The sequence below is a fragment of the Lineus longissimus genome, chromosome 11 (genome assembly GCF_910592395.1).
Source record: "Lineus longissimus chromosome 11, tnLinLong1.2, whole genome shotgun sequence".
NCBI classification, from domain to species: Eukaryota; Metazoa; Nemertea; class Pilidiophora; order Heteronemertea; family Lineidae; genus Lineus; species Lineus longissimus.
The window spans coordinates 4,547,162-4,562,273 of record NC_088318.1 but is presented as its reverse complement, the minus strand read 5'-3'; the positions used below and the strand labels follow the sequence as shown (position 1 = coordinate 4,562,273).

The 15,112-nt window shown below is 41.3% G+C and overlaps 1 protein-coding gene across 1 annotated transcript; it reads right to left on the bottom strand.

Moving 5' to 3' along the window:
* Positions 1 to 3,150: 3,150 nt before the first annotated feature.
* Positions 3,151 to 14,931, bottom strand: LOC135495695 (multidrug and toxin extrusion protein 1-like). The gene is made up of 18 exons (XM_064784550.1): positions 14,782 to 14,931; positions 13,729 to 13,832; positions 13,156 to 13,257; positions 12,657 to 12,725; positions 12,059 to 12,107; positions 11,181 to 11,280; positions 10,916 to 10,958; positions 10,070 to 10,114; positions 9,196 to 9,293; positions 8,228 to 8,325; positions 7,396 to 7,577; positions 6,829 to 6,937; positions 6,410 to 6,485; positions 6,005 to 6,074; positions 5,378 to 5,510; positions 4,993 to 5,087; positions 4,509 to 4,626; positions 3,151 to 4,108 (listed from the first exon to the last, which is right to left on the bottom strand). Exons 1-18 carry the CDS (start codon positions 14,861 to 14,863, stop codon positions 3,723 to 3,725), a joined length of 1,959 nt encoding a protein of 652 aa, XP_064640620.1. The 5' UTR covers positions 14,864 to 14,931; the 3' UTR covers positions 3,151 to 3,722.
* Between the last annotated feature and the right edge of the window lie 181 nt (positions 14,932 to 15,112).

Here is a 15,112-nt window from a genome sequence, read left to right as displayed (position 1 = left end):
TTAAGGTTCAATAAGTGATAACACCATTTTTGATACACTGTATTTAAGTTACCGGCTATTTCTAGACACAACGGCAGGGTTAGTTAACTAAGTTGATCAAAACTGCAGTGTAATGAAAGACAAAGTCAGTAAGTCAATAGTAGGTCACAAGATAACATTTTGAATGTTGGGAAACGCGGCATATACGAAATCGACAAAGACATTCAACAGCCATTTCGCAATCTATGAGACGACGATGGCAGGTCAGGAATAAACACATTGAAGGCGTAGTGCAATGAAATTATTTATTTATTCTTTCCTTCTTAGTGTATACTCGAATATTCTCAAAGCTCAGATTTTTTCCTATCTACCATCTGCCTCATCGCGGTCTCCTCTTCATGTATAGTCATTCGGCGTTTCCGGGGGTTGTATTCCGGGAGCGGTAAATCGTTTGTCTCCGGCAGGAAGATGAGTTCGAGGATCAAACTTGCAAGGGCGAGACACCCGTGAATAATGTATGGGATGATCCAGTGCGAGACCACACCCTGAAATAAAACAAAATTGAAAACTCACCAAATGTAGGTGGTTCGGATACTGATACATGTACATGTACGCTCAATGTCAACAACGGATAGGACACCAGTACATGTATGTATATTTGGTATATTTTAAGTTTTGAAATGATTGAGGCTAGAGGAACCATTATAACACCTACCGTGGACAAGCGTGTCACAAGTATACACTGCGAGACAGACTGTACAAAATAGTCCAGTGGTCACATACTTTGTTATTTATGGTGGAAAAGTGCACATTCGGTGTATATCCCATACAGAAACGCGCAATGGTGGTGGTGACACACCCTGCATAGCAAAAGAATAGCTCATTGGATGGACTCCTGGTCTTTGTCGTCATGACTGTATATGACTGTACGCTTGTACATCGTGGTGCTCGCATGTACACTGTGTGATCAACTTTACCTTCCGAAGATATAGATATGACTGGATATTGGCAGTTTTTTTCCAATTTCTGCAAAGTGGTCGTTGTTGATACTCCTGTGCTATGGTATTCCAGTTACACCACGAGGCGTATAATGGGTAAAATAACACACCAGTTTTTTTGCTCGTAGAACATAAGAAAATCCTGTTTCTTTTTGACAGGTTTTGCTATGTAGAGTAGATGACATCTGTCAAACTGTGTTTCTTTTTATTGATTGAGCTACAATGTAGTCATCCGTTGAGATTTTTCACAGCGGTGCAATATACGTAGCCGACAACCTAAGCTCGTCATCCGTCAGTCCCTATCCTGACCACCAATGTTTTTGCATCTTGTCAAGAGTAAAAACCTTCATAATTTAAAGGGAGCATACTATAAGTTCAGATTGATTAGTCCCTGGTATCTGACTTACCCTAAATGCGCTTGAATCGTGCACATGGTCCTCTCCTGGCCTGGGCCATTCCCTAGAAAAAAGTACATTATGTACAGTATATACGTGTACATATTCTATCAAAATTCTACATGTACTGTAGTTGCAATGTAGATCTTTCTGATTTGTTACGAAGTACATAACGGCGTAGTATGACCATGTGTACAAATTGATTTCGTCAATGTACTGTGTCTACATGTACTGTACATGAAGATGTACTGTGTCTACATGTACTGTACATGAACATGTGCTGTGTCTACATCGTCGGTTGGAACAATGCTTTAGATATCGTACGGAACTGTATTTTGACTGTCAGTCTCTATCCTGACCACCGATGTTTTTGCATTTTATCAAGATTAAAAACCTTTATAATTTAAAGGAAGCATACTCTAAGGTTCATATTGATTAGTCCATGGTATCTGACTTACCCTAAATGCGCTTGAATCGTGCACATGGTCCTCTCCTGGCCTGGGCCATTCCCTAGAAAAAAGTACATTATGTACAGTAAAACGTGTACATATTTTACCAAAATTCTACATGTACTGTAGTTGCAATGTAGATCAGTCTGATTTGTTACGAAGTACGTAACGGCGTAGCATGACCATGTGTACAAATTGATTTCGTCAATGTACTGTGTCTACATGTACTGTACATAAACATGTACTGTGTCTACATCGTCTGTTGGAAAAATGCTTTAGATCTCGTACGGAACTGTATTTTGACTGAAATAATAGAATGGTGGGTGTCAAAACCATTAAGCAGACGAGCTTCTCGACAATTAATCGATATAGGCCTGAGAGGATAACCAGATGCCTACATTTAAAAGCATTTCAATACGTTGAAAAGTATTAGGCGATTATAATTGAGCTTATTCAGTCACTGTGCATTCGTGCCGATAAGGTACATATTGATTAAATATTCCATTACTGTATATAAACGACCATGACGATTGTGCAAAATGCTTAACCTGTACTGCAGACAGCATGGCGTTTTTAAAATAGAGTCCTTAACAACGATTTTTTGTCACGGATCTGAAGATGTACTCACCAGGCGCAGGTGTTGGTGTAGGGTCTCGAGGTCACGTGATGTAGCATCCCAAGCTGCCTCTCCTTTCCTAAACAGAGAGCCGACCAAATATGGCTTTGTTGACACTTCTTGTAACTGCCCGTGACGTCACACCCAACGGATTTGTCTGGTTTTCTCTTTGAACGATAGGAGGTGTGTGGCTTCTAACTGCACCCCATTCATATATTCTTTTCATGTTAAAAGTGATCGAAATATAAGCAGAAGACAGCAGGTAGTTTAGATTACTGTTAGCCAGAAGACTATAGGTCTCAGACATGCTCTTTGCGAAGAATAGAGTACTGGCAAAAGGACACCACCACCCTGACCTCAAAGCTTTGTGGCGCTGTGGTGGACAGCCGACTTCGTTACTGAGTGTCTAGCGTGCATCTCAAAAATTCCGAGGCCAGAAGATTCGAAGAAGATGATGAAGAAGAGCAATGGATAACATCAAGCATAAATTAATCTGCTTGGTAATATGCATACGGTACCGTAGGAACCTTTCAACAGACTCGGTCAAACCGGACCCAGTTCCTTTATAGGCCTATAGGCCTAGGCCCGTGATTTTGCATTGCCGCGTGTGATGCTCGAAGTGTGAGTTTTCCTCGTCGGAAATCGGGCTTTGTCAGTGAATTTTGGAGTATAGCAAGAAATAACGCCATGTTTAAAATACATCATGTGTAAAAATTTATTTCACAACATTAATCTTTTTTAAACATTGCCTTTTTTCAAAAGCGTTCTCAATCGGACATTTCTTTCAAAAAGTCAAATGATATCGCATGATACGTCTGTACTCTGACATATCTCTTGAACACAAATTTTGATACTCATCGGAATCACAACTGTTTGTTGACTCAACATGACAAAGGGTCGGTGGTACAGCATTGTGCTGTATAGTACTCGTAACGATGTAAAAGGGCTCATCGAACAGGTAAAGCTCCTTATGCACTGACTCCTACATTAAAGGTAGAAGTTAATCTGTCGAAGTAAGAACGGTTTGTCAGCTGAGCACAAAGCAGGGCACCCGTGTGGAGATGGAGGAATTTGAACGTCGTATGCCTACGAGTGATTAAGCAAACAAGATGAAGTCTGGCAACAAAAAAATGCTTTCACAGTATGACTGTCTGCTGTCTTCTTCTGTGTAGTCCGGAATTTCCCCAGATTTATGGTAGCTGCGAAAGATAACATCATTTGCAAAACCACTGGTCACCTCCAGTGACCGCCGAGTACTTTCTGTGTTAGAAAACTTCATCTTTTTTCAAGTCAACGCAGTTAAGTTACACAGAGGGAGACTCACGTTTGCAGTCACAATATCGGTCAAATTCGTCACTGTCGAATTATTGATAGTCCCATTGTAGAACACACAAAGTTCTGTCCACGGCTTGGGTGTTAGCTCGAAAACGAAATGAAATTTACAGAAAATGCCAATCCCCATTATAAGCAACACCAACAGAAGCGTCAGACTGCGCCGAAATATCAATTCCTTCGTAGTGAGGGTTGTCACCATTGCCGAAGACGCTGCACGGATATCTATCTGGCTGCTGACGTATTCTCCACAGTACTTCCGCTCATATGGGAGACGTGACCCTGACCTTGACCTTGCCCCTGACCTTGACCTTGTCTTAGGTTCGGAGTCGATCAGCTCTGAAAAATACAAAAAAATTAAGGACCTACTAAGATAAAATCAAAACCTGTTGTTGTGCGTAACTATTTGTAACAAAACAACACTACTGAAGTATACCTTTGCCGTTCGCTGATGCAAGAATTAAATCTTAGCTTCTTTGAACTGTAATCCTGCACTTTTTCTCCACAAGAGTAGTTTTTCTCGCAAGTTAGGCCAATGAAATGACGTCACCCGTATCCAATAACTGCCTTCGACCTGTTGATCCGAGTCACTGCTTTCGACATGTTGATATGTTAGATGACTGTGTCCAGAGAGAATTTGATACCGCTCACCCGCGATACAACGAGCCGATGAGAGGCGATGGTTATGTGTGAGAAAAAGAACAAACTCTTCGCGAAATGAGCAGCAGGAACGACTTACTTCGCTTTTCCTCCTCAAGACTTCCCAGACCCAAGATGCTCTCTTCTTCACCCACGTTCTCGTGTTTGTCTGTGCGCAGCTTGGAGTGTTCGACTTTTACACCAGCTCGTATCTGCGCCTAGAATTGAGTATGAATGAGCAAAAAATAAACGTAAGACTTTCCTCACGGCATGACGAAGTTAAGTGCCTTAAGTTAAGTGTTCAGGCTGTAGATAATATGATATCAAAATCAACTGATGACGAAAAATACGAAGGACGCAGCACAAGATGACAAACGTCTACCTTGTGTTCCCAAAGATCCCCATGTCCAAATGCCAAAGCTGAATAAGGAAGCCGGTTTTCTGGACACGGGATCCAGGGACTCGGAACTCGGAACAAACTAGATGCTCGGAATCTTTTAGTACTCTTAGTGTAGACCTTTGATTCTCTGGGGAAGGCCTTACGAGGGCCTTTGCTATCAACACGCACGTTATGTATCACTTACTAGTTGTGCTTCTTTGTCAAAGTCTGTCCGATAGATGTAGATCATAAATGGAAGGGTTTCAACAACTAAAGCTATGGTAAGACCCCACCAGTACCCTGTGGATAGAATAGAAACATGCACACTCAATTTAAAAATTGATGGCTTTAAATGATGAAAACGGACGGAACGATATTGTGGGTGGAGCTGGTTTAGATGACATAGCAAACAGTACACAAAATCATTCTTAATTTTCTAAAATTCTAACTTTTGTAAAAGGTATCAGCAGTTTAAGATTTCCTAGCAATTTCAGATTTCCAAATGCAGGTTCATTATGCCCCAGCCAAATTTCAGAATTCTTCTGAAATACTAAATAGGTTTTCAAACCTAATCAAAACATATGACTTACCTGCCGACAATAGATCTGTCATGAACATCAGTGGAATGCCGACTGGTAGGCCGACAAGATACACACCCACGAACACGATAATAGCGGCAACTCTCTGCTTCCCATAACCTCTCAATATGCCTCCAGCTGCCGCCTGAAAAGATGTTTTCAAATTGGTACTCAATTGCTAAATGATTGATAAAGTTATAAATATGCCTCCGGTATATCCACCGCAGAGGCAGTGGACCGGCCTCGTTCCTCACCCTATGAGACAGTATGATAGGTTGGCGAAATGAACTGCCCGAGGAGTCTAACGGTATAAAGCTAACTGCGATAACACGTTTTCTTCAGTTGTCAATACTTGTAGACCAACTAATTTGTAACATGTGGTCTGGAATCTAATGCAGCAGTCCACCTCAACAATGAAGCTTTGATTAGTTATGAGGACCGACGAGATATGAATGGAAACCTTTTAAAGTTACAAGTTACACAGTTACATATGTACATCGTACATGTCTATACATTCGATATGTATTTTTCAAGGTGGTGGACTGGTCACCGTGGTGTCGTCATGAGACGAACTCAAATGGACCAATTCGAGCTGCTTTTCACCAGTAATAGAACCACTAAAAGTAGTAGTCTACTTACGCATGTCCCATCAAAAATATGATAAAGAGCAAGGATCGGAATGACATTTGCCGCTGAATTAACCACCTCGCTAAAAAGATAAAATCACAAAATGTCAACCTCACTAAATGATGATGGCTTGCTAATATACAAAAGGTTGTCACTTTATCTTTTGATTTTTATTGTAATGCATAATGCTCTAAATGATTGTAAATAACATGTAACACGCCTCGTCGAACAGGGAAAGCTCCTCATGAACGGACTCGACATCATAGCCAACAGTCAAAGTGATAACGGTTTATCAGTTAAGCACAAAGAAGGGCACTATCTGTGTGGAGAAGGAGGAATTTGAACGTCGAATGCCTTCGTACGAGTAATCAAGCTACCAGTAATGGTATTTGAAACAACATGTACATGTATACTTACGGATCATTTGAGAAGGCAAACGGAATATAATCTTTCAAAGACAGCATCAATACTATCGTGACGACACCAATACACCCTAAAGAAAATATGAGGCACATTACTGAATAGAAATCCAGGAGTAATCAATCCCTCAAAAGAATTTTCAATGTATTTTCTTTTAGACATTTGACTTACATGTACAAGTCTCTGGTGGCCTGTAAGAATTTAAAGCCGTAGGAATACGTGCAGCATATAGTTGAGAGCCAATAGTGTACATTACCTTTTGTGGTTTTGCATGAAACCCAGTGAAAAGGAGTAACATTTTCAGATCTGACAAATTCAGCACGAAAAATCTAGTAGGGAATAATTTGAGGGGAAATTCTTGCACAATCTTATTTGATACAATCGTACTGATCCCAGTGTGACCCGATTTTACTTACACACAAAACAAAATGTCACATATATAGCTCGTTTGGCTAAATCTGTTCTCATTGCACCAAGGTGTTGTCCGACCCTGATGTTACCAGAGATTCCAACAGCAATAGGCGCCTGCAATCAAATTGGAATAGATCATAGGCGACGTAATGTTGGCAACCTGCACTATCTTGCCAAGTCTGTTAGTCCTTAAAAACGATTTCGGATTCCTGCAAAGCCTTCGCTCGTCAGAAGTCACGATCGACAGAGACACATCGAAACACGTAACGCAGACGAAACCAACGAATCTTTGATTGCAATTCTGGCGAAGAGTTGCCGGGCCGGGTCATGTATGACTTTTGTTCGTCTCTTCGTTCAAAATCTCGAAGGGACAACCTAGCGAGTTATGCCAGTATAAACCAGTCAAACAGCGCCAACCAACCAGATTGATTAACATTTACACATGCAAAGATTTATGACAATGCGAAACAAGTGTATTTCCCGTCTTATACTTGATATCATAGAAACAACATGTACATCGCCACTGAGACCCTCAGCGCAAAATCTGGGTTCGTCGCAATGCACATACTCACCGTAAAGGTAAAAGCTTCGACTTGGAACAATATCGCCTGAGCCCCCAGCTGTACGTCGCTGATCAGCCCACTCAAGATGGTGCCCAACTCAAATGCCCACCACTGGAAACAGGCGTTGAGGAGTCCGGCAACTGCAATTCCGGTGAACATTCCCCAACCTTGGAAACCTTCCTTGCTCAAACCTATATTGAAAAAAGGACATCCAGTTAAACTTTGCTCTTGATCGCCGAAAAGACTGAGCTTTATTTTCCGTGCAGTTTTGGGAACGAAAAGTGGTGCTCTGCCCCATCAGTTGCATTACGTTTCGAACGATTCAGGTCCTGTGCCGTGAGCCTAATCCCTTAACCACAGATAGTCGAGCATTACAATGAGGTATGTGCTCTCGGACAATGGGAGGGTAAGATCAAACGATGGACAGCGCACGATATGACCAACACTGGTCAAACTAAATAGTTATAAACTCGTTATTTTTCAGTCAATTTCAGATTTAAAAAAAACTGTTTTGTTAGAAAAATACACTTGTAAGCGAACTGTCTAGTTTCCAGATGCATCGCAGCAAAACGTTGTACCCTTTTTTTCTTTCGTGACTGGACGATCACACAACTGATTCGCTTATCTGATCAGGATTATAAGACAAAATCTTGATAATTCGTACCGCTCCAAAAGGCGTTTTAGAGCTGTACGAATGATTTTATCTTCAAGGAGCTGTAAACGTAATGTGCCCACCTCCCCGACCAAAAAGGTAAATACGGTCTTGTTTGTTAAAAGTGGAAATGCCTATCATCAGAGTTTTTGGTGTCAGAAGTTTGAAGAAGAAAAAATTGCTGCTTACCGTTCCAAGTCGTTCGGTACACCTTGGTTGTCACAGTATACACTATCAGTATCGTCGGCTGGATGTAGAACCCGATGCATTGGGCGTAGGCTGAGCCACTGGAAAGAAGCAGGGGGAAATAAGACAACAAGAGGGCCGGAGTCGAAAAAGCTAGCCATGGTTTACTGCCAAGATGAAGCAACGATTCTTAAATCGTTCGTGATCTGTTTAATTAGTAGTCCAAGTGAATATTACAATATTGACTGATAAACACTATTTATACGATAGAGATGCGCTTCTTCTGTTTTCTAAACAGGGTTAGTACAAAAAACGCATTTAAAAAATAACGATTTTTACGTTTGTGGACAAGAGCAGAGAGACAATGGCTAATATTTATAAAGACTAGTAAATACTTTTATTACACTTTTCTACTGACATGGCTAGTGTAAATGTATATGAAGTTTAAAATAAAAGTATTTACTAGTCTTTTATAAATATCAGCCAATGTCACCATCGCTTATGAGAAAAGCGTACTGATAGTGCATCTGAATGACTTAAAGCACAAGGACATATTAAGTACACTCATAATGCATGTTTCTTTATTTGACAGATGATGGCGACACTGACTATCTGCTATTTCAGCTGTTTTTTTTCTCTCAGAATTGCACGTACATCCTGTGTGCTAACCCCTTCATTTTTGTCTGATAAAAACCTAGGCTTTTTCCGACTTTTTGTCAGCAATTCGAACGATATCAGTGAAATCATTGAATAACACCAGTATAGGGATATAAAATCACCATAATATCATTTGCAATATTCAATAGAAGTCCAGTCTGTCAATTGATCATATTGTTAAAGGTATTTCCACTCTTGTTTCTAAAGAACTGCTGAATATACCAAGCTGACAAACTGCATGTATTTGAAATCTCTGAATAGGAGAAATTGTGACCACTCAGGTAACCGTGTTGATCTGTTCTTTTTCGACTTACAGTATCCCCAGGTTCATGTTGGTGACGAATATATAATGGAAGAGCGCACTGGCCCCGACACCACTCAGCCCTGCCAAGGCAACGGGAAGTAAGATATTCTGAAACGGTTCCAAGCTATGAATAACTGGGCTGCGCGAGATTAAAAAAGGATGTATCTTGTATGTGACAAGTTGTAATAGATTGGTGTGTATGTACGATTCCAGTATCGGTGCTCGATTCAACTGCCTCAGTTAAGTAAGTTATAATTTTATTCAAAATACTATCCTGAGGAAATCAGGGCGGAGAAGCGAACATTAACCCCTGATTTCCGCAGGATGTCAAATTACGGGATTTCAAATTTCTGACGGTTTTCATACTGACTGCCCCCCCCCCCCCCCCAATTAAAGGTCAGACCAATACGTGTTTTCCTGTCCCCCCCCCCCCTCAAACAGCAGAAGAAGTCGCGACCTCTCCAGTTATCTATTGTATGGACACACACTGAAATACGGGGAACAAGAAAAAGTGTTACAAAACTGGTCCTGAGAATGATTTTTATCAGCCCGGCCTCTATGGCAATCTTCACCATGACCAAGGGAAATGCTAAGCCACAATTTGCAAAATATGAATAAGCTGTGACACGCAAATCGCTAAGCTTTAAATCAGTAGCAACTCTCGGATATCCATTATACCTGTTCGACAAATCGTGACAAATCGAAGAGAAAATCCGTTGAGAAAAAAGGCTTTTAGAAATATTGGGTTCATTTTAGCTGAGTCATCCTACCTGATTCCGAAGATATATCCCGATTACTACGTAAATGAAGAACGCCTGTGAAACAGACAACTTAACAGAGTGAAAGAAACTAAGAAAATGAAGCAGCATCTGTTATAACCTTACCTGGTTTCGAAGGTATCGTCCGATAATCACATAAAGGAAGTTCGCCTGTGAAGTAGAAAAACAGTTCTGTTATATATAAGTAGGACGTCCACAACATGGAAAACCCCGGCGTTTTTAAACCCCGGGGATACTCCGAACCAGAAAAATCCCGGAGAAGACACGGCGAGGACTTCCACTACATGGAAGCAGTTACTGAACACGGCGACAGATGGCGTGGTCTATATGAAATTCCTGTAGAACTCTCCGATTTTTTGTTATTGTTGGAGTCGCGATTGACCGACACAAAATGCGCAGTGGTAACCACGCCGCCTGTCGCCGAGTGTAGAAACTAACTAACGCTGGCGTTTTTTGTGATTACACTACATAAAACGCCGTGCTTAAATTAGCCCCCATTTAACCCTGAATCCATCGCCGTGACAAGAAAACACCGGCGTTTTCTAGCACCGGCGTTTTCGAGGGGAAAATTTACAGGTGTAAGCGCAAAAACTCCGGACCAACACCGGCGTTTTATGTAGTGGACGCGACGTTCTAGACTCTGATTACCTACCCGGAGAGCATCAGAAGAAGTAAGCACTGATTTTTGTATATATATGATCTATCTACCATACACTGGCTGACCTTTTAGCGATAATCATGAAAAATAATTATGTGTAATGAAATAACTGATATATATACATTCCTAGAAATGATGGGTTGTTTGCCAACACAATATGCTGCACTCCGTCGACGTTTTTCAGCGAAATGACAAACCCTTAGCGTGTTTTCGCAAACTCAAAAAAGATTTGTTTCCATTTTACTAGAAAACGTCTAACGGAGTAAAATAAAAGAGTATTGTGGTATGCTTACCGGTACAGCTGGGATTAGCATAGTGATGTAATCTCCTGTTAGCCTGCAGAAGGAATGTAAAGTGTACACTGATAATGATAAAACGTCACTCGACAATCGACCCGATACAATCAAGATGATAATGATGATGATGATGATGAGGACGACCACAACGACAATGATAGCGTCTTTTTTGCAATCACTTTGACAGGTCTGACAAGCTATTAAATCCAAAGTAGTGTCTCGTGCCTTGCGTAAATGTAACCTTTCTCTTACAAGTACTTACTTCGCTATTTCCTCATCTTGTCCCATGAGTCTCAAAATTCCCTCCATATTGAGCTGAACAGCCATGCACGGAATACTAAACAGCATGAGTACATAAAAACCTAAAAAGTGGAAATGAGTTACATGAAATCACTTCGCCCACTTTATCAGAAAGATACGTGTTTCTGTTACGGGTGACCCGGAAGAGATTTGTCGTACAATAATTCAGACGAGGGGCCCGAAAAAGATCTGTTTCTGAAATTATCCATACGAGGGTCATGAAAGAGATATGTTTCTGTTATTATACAAAAGTCATGAAAAAGGTATGTTTCTGTTATTATATCAATACAAAAGTCATGAAAAAGATATGTTTCTGTTATTATATCCGTACGAGGGTCATGAAAGAGATCTGTTCGTGTTATCATATCCGTACGAGGGTTCCGAAAGAGATCGGTTTCTGTCATTATATCCGTACAAGGGTCCCCAAAGAGACCTGTTTGTGTTATTTCCGTACGAGGGTCCCGAAAGATATATCTTCGTGTTATCATATCCATTTTAGGGGCTCGAAAGAGATCCGTTTTTGTTATCATATCGATACGAACCGAATTATAAACTATCGCCATCAAACTTCGCGTCAATATTTGGCAGGAAAAAAACAGAGCATAGACACACCTTTGTATGAGTTACACTAAAAATAGACTGATTAGTCTCCGCACGGGGGGGGGGGCGGTACTCGCTACCCTTCTCGCTGTTGCTCAGTGAGATCGACGCTCCTTACAGTAACTCAAATAGTATTATATCTTTGGTATTGCCCTGAGGAGGAGGTTGAGGACTGATAGCGACTGACTTGGGCAACAACAACATGCAATGGACCAATGCCGTAGCTCGGTAAATACTTACTTCGCTGCACGTATATCCCGACCATCTTTTTATTTGTGCTGCCATACGACTGTAAATAAAAAGAAATACTTATGATCTGGCATTGACAGTGTTTACCTCAGATATATATATGCAACAATCTACCGTTAGGCTTGGACTTTAGGCGTGACACTGTGTAACCGACGATGACCGCTGGCACCACCGCGAATGAGCGATTAAAATCACTCGTTTTCGAGGCGCTTCAGATGGCGGCGGGTCGACGATTACGACGATTATGGTCCTACGTATGTTGCGGACCAATCAAAATATGTCCCAAATCTAAACTAACAGTGTTACCTACATGTAGCGTGTTGCCTTAGCCAGATAATTGTCTGGGCGAAGCAAATGCGAAATACGAGATGCTTGATTCTTGTACAACAGATGGCTCGATCGAATCAAGCTGATATTCAAACGTTAACCGTTCCATTTTACGACTGCAGAAGGATTTTAGATATGTATATTTAGACCTTAAATATCCGATCATAGCTGCAGAATCCAATGTCCTCTTTCGGCCACTGCGCGAGATGTCCCCTTGAGGACCAAATTGCTACTAACCTGGTTTGTATTCATTTAATCTTACCTGTGCAAAGACTGTGTCACAACCAGACCCAAGGCCATTTCCAATTGTGTAACATGTTATGTTGAACATCTGGAAAAGGAATTATTAGACATCAAAAATGACGGTTCCGAGTTCATCAGTGATACATGTAATAATCGGTATTGTTTAACTCTAGGCAGTACGACTCGACGAGCAAACGGCCAGAACTTCCTCGAAATCCTCTACAGCCGGTGTAACATCTGTGGTTGTTTCCCATGTGTCAGTGTTTCCAAACAATAGGCAGCTAGAGAGACCATGACTTTTCAATAGGGGGGATACAGAGAAAAACTCGTCAATCTATTTTTGAGCGTTCCCAAACAATGAGGGGAAACACTCAAAAACAGAAACACTCAAAAACAGAAACACTCAAAAACATTACACCGGCATCTTGAGTTCAAGCCAATCTCGTTCTCGTAAACTATTATTTACTCGAGGTGATATCTTCCCAGGCTTTACCCATCGCTCGTAGTCATGACCATACCGTGTTTCCAAGTCCAACAGCATCAAGATAGGTGGTACCAAGGCGTCCAACGAAGGCCAAACTGATCGGCGCCATCAGTACAAATGAGAGAGATATCAAAATCTGCAAGGGCAATTTCGAAGCAAGGATTTAAGTAAGCTCATCCGTAATCAAAGTAACTTCACTTCCCAAAGATAATCAGAGTATGAGATAATACGAAAACACGGACTCTTGAAGGTATGTTGACAAACGCAGACAGTTACAGATGCATTGTTGTACACCTCCGTTCTCGGGACATTTTAAATGTTACATATTTGCCTGACTGTCCATCTCTCCCTCAACATAAGAATTGAATAAGAAACTAACTGTTTGTTGTCATGAAAAATCTGAATGTATCGGGCTGAAATTAATTTTACGTGCCGATTTCGTTTGTGGTTCTCGCCGGAAAGTTATTGCTATATTCTATAATTTGTTTGTGGTAAAATATTTCGGACTAGGAAAAGGTGGTTTGAAAATATTTTTCGACCAAGCAATTTTATTTTCATTTGCATATTTCTGGCACTTCGGAGCCATCGGGGTATTGGCTGTTCTTACCATTGTTGACGAGAGATTGAACACCTCTTTCAACTCGTTCCAAACATCATCAGGGAGGCATGGGAAACATCGCCGCCTCTTCGTCTGGGGCTGAACTGTGATTTCTGAAGTTTGAAAGACAGCGCTCATTAAGCCCCGGGGATTCAGTGGAAGTCATGTTATTGTTAACATGCGGATGCGCCGGAGAAAATGGACACAGGGTAATACAGGGTGTTTCATAACTCATTCGCCACTCGCCAAGCTAGTCTTCTTTCGACATTTATGGATATCTGGATTGAGCCACTTAAGTAAGCAAACCATAGACGGCTACAATGTATACTAACAGTGGAACTGTCAGTCATTTGACAGGACTGTACTAATAGATAAAACATAAGTGGCCTACTCGGTTTTTTATCATATTTAGAATATAATCGATTAATCACTGCATTGACATTGAAATGTATTCGAAAGGTCGTGTCCACCAACCAAAAAGTGGTACTCATGAACTACCAAGTGCGTGCGTCTAATGCACGACTTACATGTATTTCAAAATGAATTTTACACTATGATTGGTTAGATTTTAGAATGACAATCTCAATTGTTAGACTACGAACTCCAGTAAATATGGATGTAAGCCACCCATTAGTGATTTGTTTCTTTCAGTTGAGGTACACGCAGAGCAGTGCGTATTAGTAGCCATTGTCAAAACGTCACTCACAAACGTACATGTAGGGAGGGAGGCAAACAGCGTCCGATGACAAGCTCCGGGAGTTTTGCATGAGAAAGTACGGCGATGGGTTTCTCTGCTGTCGGATTTTCACGCGGCAAGTCCATGATAAATACCTCCCCCACAGACCATCACGCGTTCCGTGCATTGCATCGCCTGGTCAAACGCGATTGCTAAGCCTGGGGGGGGGGGGTCAAGATGGGCCATCGACCCGAACTTAACGATGACAAAGGAACTGACGAGTCAATCGCTCCACCAGGTCAGTCGCCGACTGACCATACGAATTAATCAAATATGGCAAAAATAAATCACAGTTCCGCAAGAGAAAAGGAATTTGAAACACTCACCAAAATCTGTTGTGGAACCATAGGCCGACCTCTGCCCAGTGTCCCGAGCGTTACCCTTATGGGCAAAGCTGTTGTCTCCCATTGTTCCGGAACTTCTAGCGCCGCATTCAGCTCGCCATGAGGCACCGTTGAATTGTGATAACTTGCGCAAACATCTTCAATATCTTTCTTTTATGAGAGGTGATAATGATCTAGATTTGTGAAGGTCATCGACTATTTCTAAGTACGCCAGGTAAGTACATGTATAAGACACTCAAGATTACTATTGTTCCGGAGCGTACCTTTGTTTTGAACGTATTACACCACTTTTTGAATTCTTCGGAAATATGTA